This window comes from Scyliorhinus canicula, chromosome 5, assembly GCF_902713615.1.
Source record: "Scyliorhinus canicula chromosome 5, sScyCan1.1, whole genome shotgun sequence".
Classification (NCBI taxonomy): Eukaryota; Metazoa; Chordata; class Chondrichthyes; order Carcharhiniformes; family Scyliorhinidae; genus Scyliorhinus; species Scyliorhinus canicula.
In genome coordinates this window covers 132,047,998-132,066,128 of record NC_052150.1, presented here as the reverse complement: position 1 = coordinate 132,066,128, position 18,131 = coordinate 132,047,998, and the positions used below count along the sequence as shown (strand labels likewise).

The 18,131-nt window shown below is 47.7% G+C and overlaps 1 protein-coding gene across 3 annotated transcripts in view; it reads left to right on the top strand.

The window, feature by feature from the left end:
• Positions 1 to 12,487, top strand: part of LOC119966276 (tyrosine-protein phosphatase non-receptor type 3-like) — a 132,434-nt gene extending 119,947 nt beyond the window's left edge. For all 3 annotated transcript variants that reach the window (XM_038797682.1, XM_038797683.1, XM_038797684.1), the window contains exons 5-8: positions 25 to 94; positions 1,493 to 1,537; positions 5,394 to 5,446; positions 12,356 to 12,487. In XM_038797682.1, coding sequence (XP_038653610.1) covers positions 25 to 94; positions 1,493 to 1,537; positions 5,394 to 5,446; positions 12,356 to 12,480 — 293 coding nt within the window. In that variant the 3' untranslated portion in view covers positions 12,481 to 12,487. The remainder of the gene's footprint in view (positions 1 to 24; positions 95 to 1,492; positions 1,538 to 5,393; positions 5,447 to 12,355) is intronic.
• The last annotated feature ends 5,644 nt before the right edge of the window (positions 12,488 to 18,131 follow it).

Below are 18,131 nucleotides of genomic sequence, written 5' to 3'. Positions count from 1 at the left end.
CTTTTTTCACTCAAAATATTTCAGGAGGCGCACTCGATTTTCGAGTCAGATTTTTTGTAACAGACCCTAATGTTCTGCAGCAAGATCAGACAAGGTAGGCAATATGCATGTAAGTACAACTTATGGCATCACACGTTGTGCATCAGCAGAATCTTTAATGTGTAAATAATGACATTTATTCTATTACATATTGCCCAATCCACACAATCACAATATATTGCAAGTTCCATTTTAAATCACACACTCGATGAATGCATAATCCAAAGCCTAACACATTCTTTGATGTAGTTACCTGCATTGTGACTCAAATAGCCACAGGCTGGAATTTTATCTTGGAATTAATTTATTTTCAGTTAGTCCTGGAGCAGCATTGATATGAAATTGAGAATTAATTAACCTACCCGTTACTCACTGTCCCTGAAAGGTGCCAGGCAGGTTTTATTCCACTCCTGCTGTCCTTAGATTTTTATCAGCTGCTGCATTTTCAGCCTGCTACTTACAGATGCCCATCCCTTTCTTTTAGATCCCTCAATTTTTTTCTGTTGCATTAACAAACGAAGCAAATACACAAAGTCGACCAATCTAATTACCTGAATAACTTTTTCTTGAGATATTAGAACAGGAAAATACAATTTAGGCTATAGAAATAATATAAAAACTTAAAATATTTGCAGAAGAAACTTTTGAAATTGTCCTTGCTAGAAATTTCCTGCGAGAAACATATAACCTTGCTGCTCAGTAGCCTACCCGTCATCAGATTTTTCAGGCATTCGCTCTTTTCTCTGTGAGCCAACCCTTGATCAGATTTTTCAGGCATTTGCTCTGTTCTCTGTGCTTTCCGTGGAACATGCATCTGACAGGCCCTGGGCTTTGCTCATGTGCAATGTCTGTCCTTCAGTTCCTTTCAAGGACTTTGCTGTCTTGAGTCTGATTATTAGTATTGCCTCCACAGGAGTTTGATTCTTTAGAAATATATAGATGTGTTTGCAAGATCCAGTTATTTCCCAAGAACTGCATAAAATGGTGAGGTGCTGTGATTGACTTTTAACCTGGAAAAATCAAGCTGTGGTCTCACTCGTTAAGGATGGGACAAGGTATGTCGCAGCTAGAGTTTTTGGCTGAATTATTGTTACCAGGAGCAGTATTGTTCAAATGCAAATATTGGGGACAAAATTGCAGTCATCTCCATTGTTTCAGCTACAAGAAATGGCATTGAAATCGCTACTGGTTCAGTTGGTTATATTACCAACGTGTCAATGGCAACAAAGTTTCACAGAAAATGTAATATAAGTTTAGAACTCTATATTTTATTATGCACGTTACTGTTGGTAAATTTGTTCCAGGGTGTTATTACTAGCTACTTAGCATGAAAATTATCCCAGCGCAAACTTGCAGATCAGAATGTATAAAGACATTGCCACAATTTATTTTTCCAAATGCCTTCTGTAATTAGATCATGCACTAATCTTTAACATCTTGGTCTACTTTTCAGGCACTTGTATTTTTTACAACTGAAGAAGGAATTTATTGATGGAAGGTAAGTACTGTGATTTGTATACAACATGCAGTCTTCTATCTGTATCTTGGGACAGGCCATAAGGTTTAATCAGTATTGATTTCTCCTGGTAACATTTCCGTTTTGAAGATTAAAATAGTTTGGTGTTAATGATTGTTGCATCGACTGTGAATGAAGACATTGTCAAATTGAATATGAACCTAAAAATTATTTTGTTTGTTGTACTTGTGGTGATATGCATCACTGTAAATACACAAGGGGTTAATGTAGATACACTAGGACACTGTAAATACACAAGGGGTTAATGTGAACACACTGCACCTAGCTAGACACTAGAGGGAGCACCAGAGACATGACACACAGACATTCAACCAATTGGCCAGTAAGATAGGACATGATCAATGGGCATTCAAGACACAAACAGAGGTTACACTACCACAGGGGGTATTACACCAACCCATATAAAAGGACACAGCACACATGCTCTTCCTCTTTCCAGTGGAGACACTTAGTGAGTACACAGGATTGATTGAACACATCACAGCCACACATGGATTGTAGCAGACTGGTTAGATAGTCTGAGTAGCTATAGCAGGATTAACAGGAGAGTCGAATCCAAGTAGGAGAATCGTTAACAGTTTAATAAATGTGTTAAAGCTATCTCCAAGTCTGAACCTTCCTTTGTCAGAGTGCACATCAAGGAAGCAGCTTATGCTACGTCAAGAGCATAACAAAACAGTACTCCAGTACAGCATTTCTACATTATTGCCATAGTGATATTTCAATCAATTTTAGTTGCGCATAAGTGATTGTAAATTGCTGCTTTAAGCCAGAAAACTGGGGAAACAGCACAAAAACTCCACCATTTTGTTAATTTGGAAAACATGGAGAGAGATGCCCTAGGGGGAGGGGAGAGCATGCATAGAATTCACATAGTTTGAGTAGTGCTGCAGTACGAAAGGGACAATGCTGGAAAATCTCAGCAAATCTGGCAGCATCTGTAGGGAGAGAAAAGAGCTAACGTTTCGAGTCCGATGACTCTTTGTCAAAGCTAACAGATAGAGAGAGTGAGAAATATTTATACTGTGGAGTGAGAATGAAAGATGAGTCATAGCCACAGAAACCCAGGGAAACTTGGTGCTAATGGCCACAGAAACCAAGGGGAAAGAGTGCTAATGGCAGTCCCCAGAGAGGACAAAAGATGTGAAAGGTCAAACAGCAGGGAAACTAACATCAGAGAATGAACTGTAGGTGTGGGGGGAGGGGAAAGGGGAAGCAAAGAGGAGAAAGGTGCAGGAAAGAAAGAAATGGTAAAAGACAGTTAAAATGAAATGAAAACAACCCATTTCATCCTCTGATAGTTTCTCTGCTGTTTGACCTTTCACATCTTTTGTCCTCTCTGGGGACTGCCATTAACACTCTTTCCCCTTGGTATCTGTGGCCATTAGCACCAGGTTTCCCTGGGTTTCTGTGGCTATGACTCATGTTTCATTCTCACTCCACAGTAGAAATATTTCCCACTCTCTCTGTCTGTTAGCTTTGACAAAGAGTCATCGGACTCGAAACGTTAGTTCTTTTCTCTCCCTACAGATGCTGCCAGACTTGCTGAGATTTTCCAGCATTATCCCTTTCGTTTCAGATTCCAGCATCCACAGTAATTTGCTTCTATCTAGTGCTGCAGTACATTGTTTCCCTGAGGGGCAGGCTATTCAGCAAGTGACTGCATGCATGACTCCCATGGATGGTATTGATGAGAAAACCAATCCAGTGATTTGCCCCTTCCTTCTGATTGTTTTTCTTTTGTGGTTTTTGCTCTTGAGAAGAAAGGGAAAAAAATATTCTTCCTCATAGTAAAGAAATCACTTGGGAGATTGAACAAGTAATTTGTGTACAGCAAAGTACTATATACAGCATCAATGTAACTCTCCACATAACCCATTTTGCTGATGTTTGTTGAGGCAGTATGTTGGTTAGAACAGTAGGAGAACTGTCCTACTCTTTGAATAGTGCAATGGGATCCTGTATGGAGATTTGAACAAGCAGATGGGGATTCATTTAATATCTCATGTGAAAGATGGTACTATTAAAGCACCAGTCTAGATTATGAAATTTCTTAATTAGTTCTTGAACCCATTACCTGATTACATGAAAGCAGAGTATCACCACTGAGTCGAGCAGATGTTTTCTGGTATTGTTCTTACTAATCTTGACTTCCGGTGGCGGGGATGAGCTGAACAGTTGCATGAACGGTGGCTCTCTCCTGGAATTTGCAACTTAGACCCTTTTAACCCGAAAATTGACCACTAACCCAACAAATGGTGACCCAGTGGTTAGCACTGCTACCTTGCAGCTCCAGGGACCTGGGTTCAATGCCGACCTCGGGTGACTGTCTGTGTGGAGTTTGCACTTTCTCCCCGTGTCTGTGTGGGTTTCCTCCGGGTGCTCTGGTTTCCTCCCAAAGTCTAAAGATGTGCAGGTTGGGTAGATTGGCCAGGCTAAATTGCCCCTTAGTAGCGTTACTAGGTTACGAGGATAGGGTGGAGGCATGGGCTCTTTCCAAGGGCTGATGCAGACTCGATGGGCAGAATGGCCACCTCCTGCACTGTATCATTCAATGATAAACCCACTCTCAGCCCTGTACCAACAAACACCCAAGAAAATGTCCTCAAATCAGTCAAGGAACCGCAAAGACAGCAACAGCAGCAAGAATCAGGAGAGGAAGATCCAGACCGCAGACATGACGAGCGAAGCGGAGAAGTACATGGCGGACCGAGTGGGATAGCCAATGCAAACGCTGGCCCACCCACCGGCAGGGCAGTGGATAGAACCCCTGTCATAAGAGCTCCTAAAGCATAGGGACTCCATTAAAGAGGGCCTCATGGAGACCATGAAGTCGACAATAGTAATCACTCAGGCCCCCTTCAAGGAGGTGTTGAAGAGGACAGAATGGCGATTGGAAACTTAGGACGCGATGGTGGGAGATCTGGCAAAAGTGGCCACTGACCAGAGTGATCGATTGCCTCGCTTGAGACAGTAGTGGCAAGGGTAGAATCCCAACAAAATATGTAGCACAGATGCTAGGAAAGCTGGTCGGGGGTGGAAGCTTCCCCAAGCCCCAGAGGTGGGCAGGGCCCACAGGTTGATCTGGCAGAGGCCCAAGGTAGGAGAACCACCATGGGTGATTATTGCAAAACTCCACCGATTCCAAGACAAGGACCGAATCCTGAACTGGGCGAGGACCATGTGGTCCTGCAAATGGGAAGGGCATACGATCTGCATATGTCAGGACATTAGGGCCAACCTGGCCAAGCGCCGGGTGGAGTTCAGTGATGCCAAGGTGGCCCTGGTCAAGAACAAGGTGCGGTTTGAGATGCTGTATCCGACAAGACTCTGGGCGACATACAACAATAAGGAGCACTATTTCACACTGGGAGAAGCAGAGGACTTCATCTGAAAGAACAGGCTGCGAAGGCAGCAATGGGGAATTGGGGGAGTCGCTATGGACAGTAAGGGAAAGGATCCTAGGGCTTTAGTTACCTTCGCACCCTGTCCATAACAATGTTGTTTCAGTTACTTTAGTAATGCTGATGAATGAGTGATTTTCTAAATTTTGTATTGCTCAACTGCTTTGAAAAATCTTTGTGTAAAGTTCTGGAATTGTGTTTACGTTTGCTTTCATAAAATTTAAATACTTGTAGATGTTTAAGCATACCGTAGAAGAAGTATTTGAGCGTATAATCATGCAACTATTTAAGAATGAAAATCTATTTTAAACTTGATTAGTGCAGTGTATTTTGCAAATGGATGTGTAGTCCTTTCAGTGATGGATTATCTTATTATTCTGACAATATAATCTCTAAATTTGTGTGTTTTCCAGATTACCTTGTCCTCACAATAAAGCAGTCTTACTTGCTTCCTATGCAGTCCAATGTAAGTGGTGAAATTATAATATGCAACATTTTCCGTTTAATTTTTCATGTGCTTCAGTATGATTTAATGAAAAGTTTTAGGTTTGATTCGTTTATATAAATAGTGGGCTGTTCTGAAAATGTTTGCAAAAGGGTGCTTTACTTCTTTCTCCAAGATCTTCCTTGAATCACTTGACATTTTAAATCTATAATTTACAAACAGAATGGATGTACCATTCCCACATTAAATTATCCACAATTAGCTTGGGTAACTGCCTATATTGTGCAAATACTACTTGTATTTGCCCATTTAAATGGCTCTGCTGGTTAACAGCCAAAGTGAAGTCAAAGGCAATGTCAATCAACTTCACACATCTTAAGTCTCTGAATTCTACTGACAAATTTCAAAAGCGCTGCTAATTTCAACCAATAGCGGGTCTTTCAGCAACGGTTTGTATTGCACTTTTAAAGCAGTAAAGCACCCCATAAAACAACAAAAGTGAGTCAGTTTCAGAAGTGAAGAAATTATGAACTGGAGTGTAACAATTTAGCAAAATCCATTGGTCAAGGGTACATTATGGGAGGGACATCTTCACGAAATGGGAGGAATGATATCAGGGCCAGAAATTGTTGAGGATCCAGAAAAAAAGGATTTTCTAGGATAAAGGGACAATCTGAATCATGAAATAGTGGAAAGATTCTTAATTACAGCGGTTAGAGTTAGAGCAAAAAAAGTCAGATTTCTCAACTATCACCTGTACCAGTGCAGTGGAATAAAAGAAGAAGACAGTTTGGACCAGGAATGCAAGGACCAGCTTCTGAAGATGCAGAAATGCAGTAGTTAATGCTTTTTTAGAAGTTACAATTAGAGTGTTTCAGACAGCAAGGAATGTGATGCGCAACATTATGAAATGATGGAAGTTAGAATTTAGGATAAGATGAAATATGGAGTGGCGTTCTCCCAAAAAATGACAGTGTTATTTCGAACGGGAAAACCGGTGCGAATTGCACCAGCTGTTCCGGCACGATTTCCATTGCAATTCTCCCACACAGTCATTCTTTCCAGAACCATGGGTGAAACCCACTGAAAAAGTGATGTGTGGAACCCAAAGACCCTGGCTAGCCTGGCCTCCCAGAGATTGAAATGATCTCAAATTGAGAGTGCAGACTACCCCCAACCACTCCTATGATCATTGGCATCAGGGCCCTTCCTTCAGGCTCCGTCCCCTTCTAGACAGCATCAGGATGCCTCCAACAATCGTCGACACCAGTGCCTCCTCTCCAACCCCACCTCCCCCTAGGTGAGCAACACCCTGCAATGGGTTTGCCAGATGCCTCTACACCCCCCCCCTCTCCACTTCATGCTCCACTCTTCATGCTCCTCTTCCCCTTCTTGCCTCCCTCTCCCCTTCATGGCACCCCCTCCTTTATCATGGCTACACCCCCTTTCAGGCACTAGCACTTGGCAGTGCTCACCAGGCGTCCCATTAGTGCTGACCTGGCATCTCCTGGGGCATTGCCCTGCCATGTCCTCAACTACCCAGGGGCTCTAATGACTTATGAGCCCCCTGCCGTAGTTATCAGGTCTGATCTCCGACGATAGAGATCAGTAGTGATTCCCTCCAGCCTCAGTTGAGTCGGTGGGGGTGGGGGAGAATCTCTGAAGCAGGGGAAATGCTTATTTAAATATGCTGATATGGTTCAGTGAGGGTGTGAACCAGTTTGCATCAGGTGCCGTAGGCCGAGAGCTTCGCATTTCGTTTGGTGTCCGCCACATACCCTGTTTCTGGGCTCCTTCCTATTCTCTTGGAATAGTGGAATGTGCTGGGTGCAACACGGACGGAAAATCATCCCCATGGAATCTTTTGTGAGACAAACAACGAGAAATTAGACAAGCACAGACAGGAGTGAAGGCATCAGCTGCAACAGTAAACCAAAGAAAATTATTTTTTAAGATTCTTCCAATGGTTGATTGATATTGCACTAGATTTTCTGTCCATTGACAACTAATGGATCAAAATCAAATCCACAGTTCCAGACAAGCCAGAAATAATTCATGAATTGTGATTTGTTGGCATGTTTCGAGAAGTGATCAGAAGAATCCAAAATCAAGTTACCATATGCCTTTTTCACCACCCTATTAACCTACCCTCTGTCTTCAGAGATCTATTTACAAACATGCCAAAGTCTCTTTGTTCATCAGGACTTCCAAGTGTGGTGCCATTCATTGAATATTTTCTTGTCAAATTGCTCCTTCTAAAGTGTAACACCTCTCACTTTTCAGGATTAAATTCCATTTGCCACTTTTCTGCCCATTTCACCATCTCGTATATACCTTCCTGTAACCCAATACTCTCAGCCTCACTGTTAACCACCCGGCCAATCTTTGTGTCATCCAAAAACTTACTGATCCTACCTCCCACATAGTCATCTAAGTCATTTATATAAATGCCAAATAATAGGGGACCCAGCACAGATCCCTGTGATTCACCACTGGACACTGGCTTCAAGTCACTAAAGCAGCCGTCTGCCATCACAATCTGTTTCCTACAACTCTGCCAGCTTTGAATCGACCTTATCAAGTTCCCCTGTATCCCATGTGCATTTGCCTTCTTTATATGTCTCCCATGCGGGACCTTGTCAAATGCTTTGCTGAAATCCATGTAAACTACATTAACTGCACTACCCTCATCTACACACTTAGTCACGTGCTCAGAAAATTCAATCAGATTTGTTTGAACATAAGACCATAAGAACTAGGAGCAGGAGTAGGCCATCTGGCCCCTCGAGCCTTCTCCGCCATTCAATGAGATCATGGCTGATCTTTTGTGGACTCAGCTCCACTTTCCGGCCCGAACACCATAACCCTTAATCCCTTTATTCTTCAAAAAACTATCTATCTTTATCTTAAAAACATGTAATGAAGGAGCCCCAACTGCTTCACTGGGCAAGGAATGCCATAGATTCACAACCCTTTGGGTGAAGAAGTTCCTCCCTCCCTCTGACAAAGCCATGCTGACTGACTATTTCTGATCAAACCTTACCTCTGCAAGTGCAGATAGATTCTCTCCTTCAGAAATTTCTCCATTAGTTTCCCCATCACTGGCCTGTAGTTCCCTGGCTTATTCCTACAGCCTTTCTTAAATAGTGGGAACACATTCGCCGTTCTCCAGTCCTCTGGCACCTCTGAATGGCACCACACTTGGAAGTCCTGATGAACAGAGACCGTGGCCAAAGAAGAATTAAAAATTTGGATCAGGGCCTCTGCAATCTCGTCCCTTGTCTTTCCGAGCATCCCACTGCTGTATTCCCTCTGACTTGATTGTTTTGGTGAAGTTCACTCAATGACAGTGCCGAATGTAGAGATCATCTACACATTAATTAGCTTGCAAGTGTTTTTGTATGACAAAGTAAAAGCTGAATAATCAGCAAATTTGAGAATATTACCAAAAAACCTGTGGCAGAATTCTCCCATGCTCCCACCGGGTTCAATAGTGGGTGGAGGTGAAAAAGTCGGTTTCATGCTGGCATGAATTTCCTGTGGGATTTTCCATTGATGCCCACCATTGTGGATTGGGAAAATTCACTGGAGCCCTGCATAAAACCGATTTGCATCCCATTAATGGAATGCAGATGAAAGCCTGTAGCCATCTCAGATGGCTACCTGCAAAGTACCTTGGGAATTATGGCCAACCTACGACTCAGACACACTCAGCTTGTGTGTGTATTTACAACCCAGATAGCTAGATGCGATCGAAACCCCCGCTCATTTGCATTCTATTGGCCCATTTCCCCAGAACAAAAGGACTGTACTCGGTTAACCGAAGCAGATGCAGACTAACCGGCGCCATTCCCTTTGCTAAGAAAGCCCAAACAGCCAAGGTCAATGACCGCTCAGGATACGCCCAGCCATCAAGGCACCCGCCCCTTTATTGGCCAAAATCGAAGGCAGTGATCGAAGCCTGTCAAATTATTGGGTCCAAAGCTAAGCAAAAGCTAAGCTAAGCCCCAAAGGGTTCAAAATCCCAGAGGGATAAAAAGAGACATAGCCATGTGTTCGGTCTCTCTTGGCCCCGACCTATGCCTAAAACCAAGTATAGCATTACGACCAGAACACAAGTTCAAGACCAACGATTCCTCCCAGACGGATGAACCCAACAGAAACAAAGCCACTTCTTCTACCCAGCCACGCAAGATTCAAACAAAGGCCTTGTTCATCTGCAAAGAGCCAGTTGCCCTGAAGTTAAGTATAGGTTATTGTAGTTGTTAGGTGTAGTTTAACTTGTAGTGTTTTATGTTGCATGTCGAAGTAATCCTTGTGTGTAAATAAACTATCTTTGAACTGACTAACTGGTTGTTTGGTCTTTGATCGATATCCGATAAAGCTTTTTGGTGGTATCATTTAATACTGGCGACTCTGAAAAGCAATATTATCATTAATAACTGCCATATCTAGTTAATTTGGCAACATTATTGGTGACGCTGGTGGGATAGTATTCCACTCATTAAAATGAGCAACAGGCCCGATCAGAATCTTCTCCCCAATCTCGACTCTCCATTATGCTAGCTGGAAAGCACGCCGGTTCAGAACACATCTGGAACAACATGCCATGCAGAAGTTGGGATTTAGCTGAACAATGCCTGATGCTGCCTCCACAGTTTGAGATGGAGGCCAGCAAGAGTGATGTATGCCAGAGCACCACAACAGTGGGTGGTGGGAACATCTTCCAGATTCAGTGTCATTGAGGAGGTCCATCTTCCAGCCTCAGAATATCCTAGTTTTATAAGGGCATGAAGGAGTCCACACCGAGTAGTTCAAAGAAACTTAGTTTATTTGTAATAGCTCTTATATACAGCACACAGTAGATCCCAACTGTGTCTACCTTGCTGGTGCCGAACTGACCAGCTTTATGTATCATACAACTAGACATTGTTTAGAGGTCCCCCGCCCCCGTAACAGGGGAGCTCGTATTCTGCAAAGTTCATGGGAAGTTAATTGTTCCCATCTGTAAGGTACTTGTGGGTTATAACACCCAGGATGACCATCTTTTTCAGGTGGTCCATCTTCTTTCTTCAATGGTGGGTCAGTGATGTAGGGTGTGTTTTCAGTATGACACCCACATATGTTGGTGGGTCTTGTGCCAACATGCCCGTCCTACCACGGAGTGCAGTGCAAAACACCCAGTTGTACAATAAATGAGGTTGGGCTGGAAATTATGGCATGGTTTCCCGCCGGCCTTCGTAGCTGGAAACAACCCCCCCTTTGCGAACTAGTCCCAGCTGGAAGAATTGCACGCCTAGATAATATTTCTTCTCTGGCTGGAGTATGCCTATCAGTGTATGAAATTCGTTCAATTACAAATTATTTCAGGCTACCTCCCATGAGGAAAAGTGGAGCAAATTGGACCTAGGAGTTCAGAAGAATGAGAGGTGATTTTATTGAAACAGATCAGATTCTGATGAGGCTTGAGAGGTTGGATGCTGAGAGGATATTTCCCCTGGTGGAGGGATCTAGAACTAGGGCCAGGATTCTCCGCTATCCGGTGGGGCGGACCATACTGGCGACGAGGAGTGGCATGAACCACTCCGGCGCCAGGTCGCCCGGAAGGTGCGGAATCCTCCGCACCTTCATGGGCTAGGCCGGCGCCAGCAGGGTTGGCGCCGCACCAACCGGTGGCAAAGGGCCTCCGCCGGCCGGCGCAAGTTGGCACATGCGAGGGAGCCCAGCGTGGTCTGGCGTGATCCCAGCGCATGCGCTGGGGAGTTCTTCCCCGCGCCGGCCATGGCGGACCGTTACAGTGGCTGGCGCGGAGGGAAAGAGTTCCCCCGCGGCACAGGCCCGCTCGCAGATCGGTGGTCCCCGATCGTGGACCAGATCCTGATTTCCCCCCCCCCCCCCCCAAGGACTCCGCAGGCCGTCCACAGAGCCATGGCCGCCGGTAAGGACCTTGTTTGATTTATGCCAACGGGACTGTCTTAAAATGGGTGCCACTCGGCCCATCGCGGAGCGGAGGATCGCTGGGGGGGGGGACACTGTCAACGGCCCCCAACCGACGCGATTCCCGCCCGCGCCGGGGAATCCGGCAGCCGGCGTTGGGGCGAGATTCATGCCGCCCCCCCCCTGCGATTCTCTGGCCTGGCGAGGGGGGTCGGACAAGCCCACCCTTGGAGTCACAGTTTGAAACTAAGATTAAGATGATGACTAGGAGGATTTTCTCCTCATAGAGGGCTGTTAGTGTTAGATAATCTCCCCCAGCGAGCAATGGTGGCTGGGTCCTTAAATATATTCAAGTCTGAGTTACACTGCTTTTTGATTGACAAGGCAGTCGAGGGTAATGGGGGCAGACAGGATAGTGAAATTGAGGCTACACCAGATTAGCCATGATATTATTGACAGGCCCAGGATGATTGAGGGGGCAATTAGCCTAATCATGCTCCTATTTCTTATGTTCTATTTCTTATGTTCTTGTGTGTTCTTATGTTATCTTTAACATAAAAATTTAGAGCTATTGCAGTAGTATCAGGTGAGATTAACAGATGACCTATATTACATAAGCTTCTATTAAGGTAGGGATTGCTCTGCAATGCATTTCGGAGTATTAAGAAAAAGCTCTTGGTTGGGTAAAATAATGAAATCAACAGAAATATTTTGGTGGATTTGATTTAATCTGAAGAAGCTAAATATTATCTATAATTTAATACCATTTTAATAAAAAAAGGTGTGATTTATAGCAAATAAATACATTTCAGTTTTATGAAATTTAAGATTGAAAAAAAAGTAAAAATATAGGCCTTGCTATTCCATATGAAATAGACACTTAAAATAAATAAAGTATGACAAGAAAATCTCGAAACTTTTGCTTAAAAAGTGAACAGAGCAGTGGAATGGGAATTATTAAAATGTGCATTAACATTGAATTAAATCTTACAGCTGAGCTTGGTGAATACAATCCTTCTGAGCATCATCCTGGCTATATAGAAAACTTCCACTTTATATCTGATAAAAACCAAGAATTTAAGATCAATGTGATGACCTTGCACAAACAACACAGGTAGAACCAAAGTGCTTTCATTCAGATACTGTGGAGAAAAATGTTCTCATTTAGTTTTTATTTGTAATTTTTAAGAATTTTATGCAATTCTAACTCATTCAGTACATAATACCATTGCAATTTCATTTTACTTTGCGTCAGTTTTAATGTTCAGCTGTAATGGTCATGCCAACACCACCAATTATTGTCTTTCTAGGCCCAATAACTGCTTGTATATGATCACATCAAATTGTGTTTAGTGGTGAATAGGTTGAAAATGTTTCTCTGCTGCTGTGGAGATCTATTTGCAGCCTAAATCTTTGATCATTAACTATGGGTGCGATCTACTGGGCGCATCTCGTTCGAGTAAGAGCGCGGTGCATCTTGTAGATCCCGGGAGAGGTCTCCCACGAGCTTCCCGGCATCACTATGCCTCTATAAAATCTACCCAAATCTCTTGAGGCATTTGAATCAGAACTCCGCCCAAAATAGTGTGACTAAACGGCATGCGCCTAAGTAAGGCTCAAACCTACTTCGACTTGCTGGCCTCCCAGGGAGGTTGCAGCTGGGTGCCATTCAGTACTGGTCCACACAAATGTGTACCAGGCAAACGGAGACCCCTGGGTAACCAGGGATAATGCCAAGATGCCTGGATGGCGCTGCCAAGCTGGCAGAAGCACTGCCAGGGTGACAGTGCAAGGGTGCCGGGGAGCCAGCGTGGCACTGCAAAGGGTCAGGGCTTGAGGGGGAACCTTGCCAATGAAATGAGGGTGGGTGTGAAGCATGGGGGGGAATGCAGGACAGATAAGTAGGGCCTCTGGGAGGTTGGTGGGGTGATAGTTGGTGGCACTGGAAATGGGGGGGGGGCTGTAAGGGAGCGTGTGAGAACTTGGAGAATGGGGGTCCCCCAGCGACCCCATAGTGGGTATCCTCACTTTGTGGGGGGGGGGGGGGGGCATTGGGTAATGCCCACGTGTATGGGGAGTGACATTGCCCACAGGTGAGGGGTGTGGGAGACCCACAAGCTCACTTGGAGATCAAGGCACCCTTTCAAAATGGAGGCCTGATCTCTGAGTTCAGCTCCCCAGTGATGAATAAACTCCGTGGACGCAATTTAATGGCTGCATTGCAGTTAAGCGAGAGCCCAACGAGGCTGTTAGACTGCGGGAGAGAACAAAAATGAGAACCGTATCAGGCGCCAATCGATTTGCGATTTAACTGGCCTGCTCCCGATGGCGAAATCAGGAATCCGCCATAGCATGATGAGAAACCAATAATCCCCACTTAAGACCAATCTCTGTAGAAAGGCCAATCGCCATGCAATTAACAGGAGCAACCCCCTATCTAACAGCTTTTCATGATCTAACCACCTCCCCAGCAAGTGGTCACCAATCAGTATACCTTTTTAAAAATGTGAAGCTGGCAGAATGGCTGCTGCGGGGACCTGAGGAGGTGAATAGCCATATTCAATGCCAGCCAATGAGTCCAGGGGCACTGGGCTTGCTGTCTCGGTGCTCGGAGGGGGGTGGGGGAGCCCCGGGGACCAATCCCGGTCGGGGTGACCTGCCATCGTTGGGGTGGGGGTTTGTGAGGGTGAAATGGGTTTCTCAGTTCCCGCAGGTCCGCCATGCCAACCCTGGATCGTGTGTACCTGTTCTGGGGTAGCCCCAGCCCTTGCCTGTCTGCCCCACTGACCACTCATACACCTCACTTACTGTGGAGGCATCTGGCTGTGCAGCTGAAGGCTATTGCTAATTGAGTATTGGCAACTGGAGTTAAGTGAGCACTTCACACTCCCCAAGTAGATCCCTGTGGGTAGGCAGACCATGTAGCATGTGGGGGTTATTGCCTAGCATAGCAATCAGACCGTGCTGCCTGGACTGTGCCTGAACACAGCAGGAGTCAACAAGACGGATACAGCAGCCAACATCCGAATACCCAAGGTCTGGGCCCCAGCACCGGGGACATAACCAGAGGGTGGCCATTTGCACCGGAGAGGGGACCAGCGCACGGCCCAGGTAATGTTACTTACAGGTATCTGGGATACATGGGGTCCTGTGAGGGCTGGTTGGATGGAAGGGGATGTGGGGGTATGGGTGGGGGGTGCACTGGAGGAATCGAGGGTCCTGTGGAAAAAAGACATCCCTGGTTGTCCATCTCACACCCTCTCCAGTTAGTAACAGATATTATAGAGAATGGATATCATAGACCCAGCGGTTAGGTCATCAAGCCAGGGAGGGATCCACAGGGGAAAGCTGGCGAAGGCTCAAGGTGCACAGGCGTCGCTGGTCTTTGGAACAAATGACGGACAGTGTGTACCGCAATAGGCTCCGCCTCAACAAGGAGATGGTGCAGCACCTGTGCCATATCCTTGCAGACTAGGCACCACATGAAGGAGGAGGATATCCACTCCCGGTGGCCGTCAAGGTCACCGCAGCCTTAAACGTCTACGCCTGATGATCAGTCAGGGGCTCGAGCGGGTATCTCACAAGCTATAGCGCAGAAGTGCATCTGTGAGGTCATGGATGCCCTATTTGCAAGGGCAGCGAGCTAAATACACTTTGACATGGACCAGGCCCAACAGGTTGCCGGGGCAGCAGGTTTCTCCGGCATTGCCGGGATGCCCCAGGTCCAGGGGGTAGTAGATGGCACAGTTGTCGCCTTGCGCTCGCTGGGAGAGCCCTACATCACCAGGTAGGGGTTCCACTCCCTGAAGGTACAGCTGGTGTGCGATCACCACATGAAGATCATGTGTATGCATGCTTCCCAGAGTGTGCACGACAGCTACATCCTGGGACAGTTGGACATCCCTAGCCTCTTCGAAGACACCCCCGGATGAACGGTTGGCTCTTGGGGGATATGGGGTACCGGCTGAGGACCTGGCTACTGGCGCCTGATCTAACGAGGCCCATGTGGCCAACTGGGACTGTCATTGAGTGGTGCATCGGACTGTTCAAAAGGCGGTTCTGGCGCCTCGACCGCTCTGATGATATCCTGCAGTACATCCCCTGGAGGGTCGCCCACTTTGTGATGGTCTGCTGTGCCCTCCACTACCTGCACAACAACGAGGCTACGGGCTGGAGTTGGAGGGGGAGGAACATATGGCCACCCCCGAGGAAAGAGGAGGTGGTCCGGGAGGGACTAGTGGATAAGCCTGGAGAGGACCTGCAGGATCAGCTGGAGGATGAATTGAAGGTTCTGCAAGCCTGGAGGGCCAGCGAGGCCCTCATCCTTGCACAGTAAGAAGTCTTACAACACCAGGTTAAAGTCCAACAGGTTTGTTTCAAACGCGAGCTTTCGGAGCACTGCTTCTTCCTCAGGTGAATCCTAAGGAAGGAGCAGTGCTCCGAAAGCTCGTGTTTGAAACAAACCTGTTGGACTTTAACCTGGTGTTGTAAGACTTCTTACTGTGCTCCCCCCGGTCCAATGCCAACATCTCCACCTCATCCTTGCAGGCTTCACACAGGATGTGGCCTCATCCGTCATTCCTTGCTCCCCCTCTTTCCGCCCTTCACTCAGCCTCCCTGCCCCGCCACCCACCCATCGCTCGCCCCCCCCCGCCCTCCATCCCTAAGCCTTTGCCCTCCCGCCCCCTCCATTCCCCCTCTACTCTTTTCCCCCCCTCCCCACATCCTTACCCTGTTCCACCCTCCCATGGTCTGTGTAGCATTACTCCAGGGTGATGGGACTGTGTCGGGACTGTCAGCAGGTCACTGTTGAGGGCAGGGGGGTGATGATAACCCGCGGAGAACCGAGCCCACAGCTCCTCAATCTATGCCATAGTCTAATTCCTGAGTGCTTGCTCACATGAGGTGTGGCTGGGGGGCAGGGAATTGGTGCTCGGCCTGCATTTGGAAGGAAGGTGCCAGAGGCATCATATTTCTAAAGTGCAATGCTTTTTGATGTTATACATATAATCCCCTGATCGTGCCGCCACACTCTCCGCAGCCCCCTCTTCCCCCCCCCCCCCCAAGTGCCCTCTTAGTGACCCTCGAGGTGCTTAACCTTCCGCACCTAGGTGTGTCCCCAGGATGTACATCAGAGTTGGAGACAGCCTGCTGTCTACCGCATCCCGTGGCCTCCGATGCCCCTGGCAGCTATCCTCTGGGGGCTCAGGAAATGGAGGGCTCCAGTGCACGCCGACGGCACATGTCCTCCCCGTGCAGCCCTGATCCGGGTGCTGACTCTGAGATGCGCCGCTGTCAGGGGTGGGTCTCGGGGAATCTGATGGCTGTTGCCGCCACTCTGTAGGGTGGCTCAGGGTAGGCACCCAGCGCCCCCACCTGGTCAGTGTTCATAGGATCCTAGTGTTCACCTTGGGACGGAGAGGCAGCTGGTTCGAGCCCTCGTCGCTCCTGCATCTTCTGGCTCTGCCAGCCCTGGCGGCTCCCCAATGTCTGCAGCACAGTGTTGAGACACTTGGTGAAACTCCTCAGTGACTAGAAGATGGTCCACAGCATCTTGGCAATGCTCATCTGCGACTGGGACCTGCTGCTGAGACCCTAAGCCATGGCTGTCACTGACTGAGCCAGGCCTTGGGCACCTCCACTCATGCTGCTGGCTTTGTGCACCAGGCGCTCCACTGCAGTCACCGCTCTAGCAATATTAGCCTCGGTGCCATGCATTGCCAGCGCCATCTCCTGCACCTGTAGCCTCTGGGTCTCCTCCAATAGGCTATCAACCGGCTGGAGTGTCTCTAACATCCCCTTCTGAATCTCACAGCCGCACCCTAGTGTCTGCATCAGCAGGTTAACCTGGTCAAGGGGCTCTGCACTTGATTGGGACCCAGCTGGGTCTTGGGTTCCAGCGGAGCTTCGACTGCTGTCTCTCCTGGGTGTTACTGCCTCCACCTGAAGTGCATTAGCAACTGTGTAGTGCTCACCAGATTTACCCCCAAAAACCTGTCCACCACTGTCGCCTCCTGAAGTGTGTATCTCTGCACTGGTGGAGGGGATGACATTGTATCCTTGGTTCTCTCCTCAAGATGTTGTCATGGGAGGCAGAGTGGGGGTTCCACCCTGGACAGGACGGCACCATCGGATGAGGATCCTGCAAGAGAATGGACGTGTGGTCAGTTGTAGGGATGGGTTAGTCTGTATGGCATTAACAACTCGCGTGTGACCGATCGTCTAAAAGGGGGCCGGTGTAATCTTACCCCTGCGCCATATGCCAACCTCTACGTCGGTGACAGATCTGTCCTCGGCCACGTGTCACGACCTCCAGGGCCTGTTACTCGTAGGGGGGGGTGAGGTCTCCGATTCCAGCGCCCCACCGCTCATCTGGGCCCTCTTCTGTTGTGGCCCAACTTCTCCTGTGGAGACACGGAGGAGGCATCGTGAGCTGCATGTGTCATTCATCGCGAGGGTGATGGGGGTTCAGTGGCTGGGGGAGAGATGGGGAGTATGTGGGTGGAATGGGGAGTATGGGGACGGGCGTGGGCGGCGCTGCTGGATATGGATGGATATGGGACGGTGCTGGGTGGGGGTGGTGCCACGCGCAGGCTTGTAGTGGGGGGTTGGTTGGGGAGCCAGTGCCAACCCACCTGTGCAGCCCAGGCGCGGTGGCGGGGGGGGGGGGGGGGGGGGGGGGGGGGGGGGGGGGGGGGGGGGGGGGGGGGGGGGGGGGGGGGGGGGGGGGGGGGGGGGGGGGGGGGGGGGGGGGGGGGGGGGGGGGGGG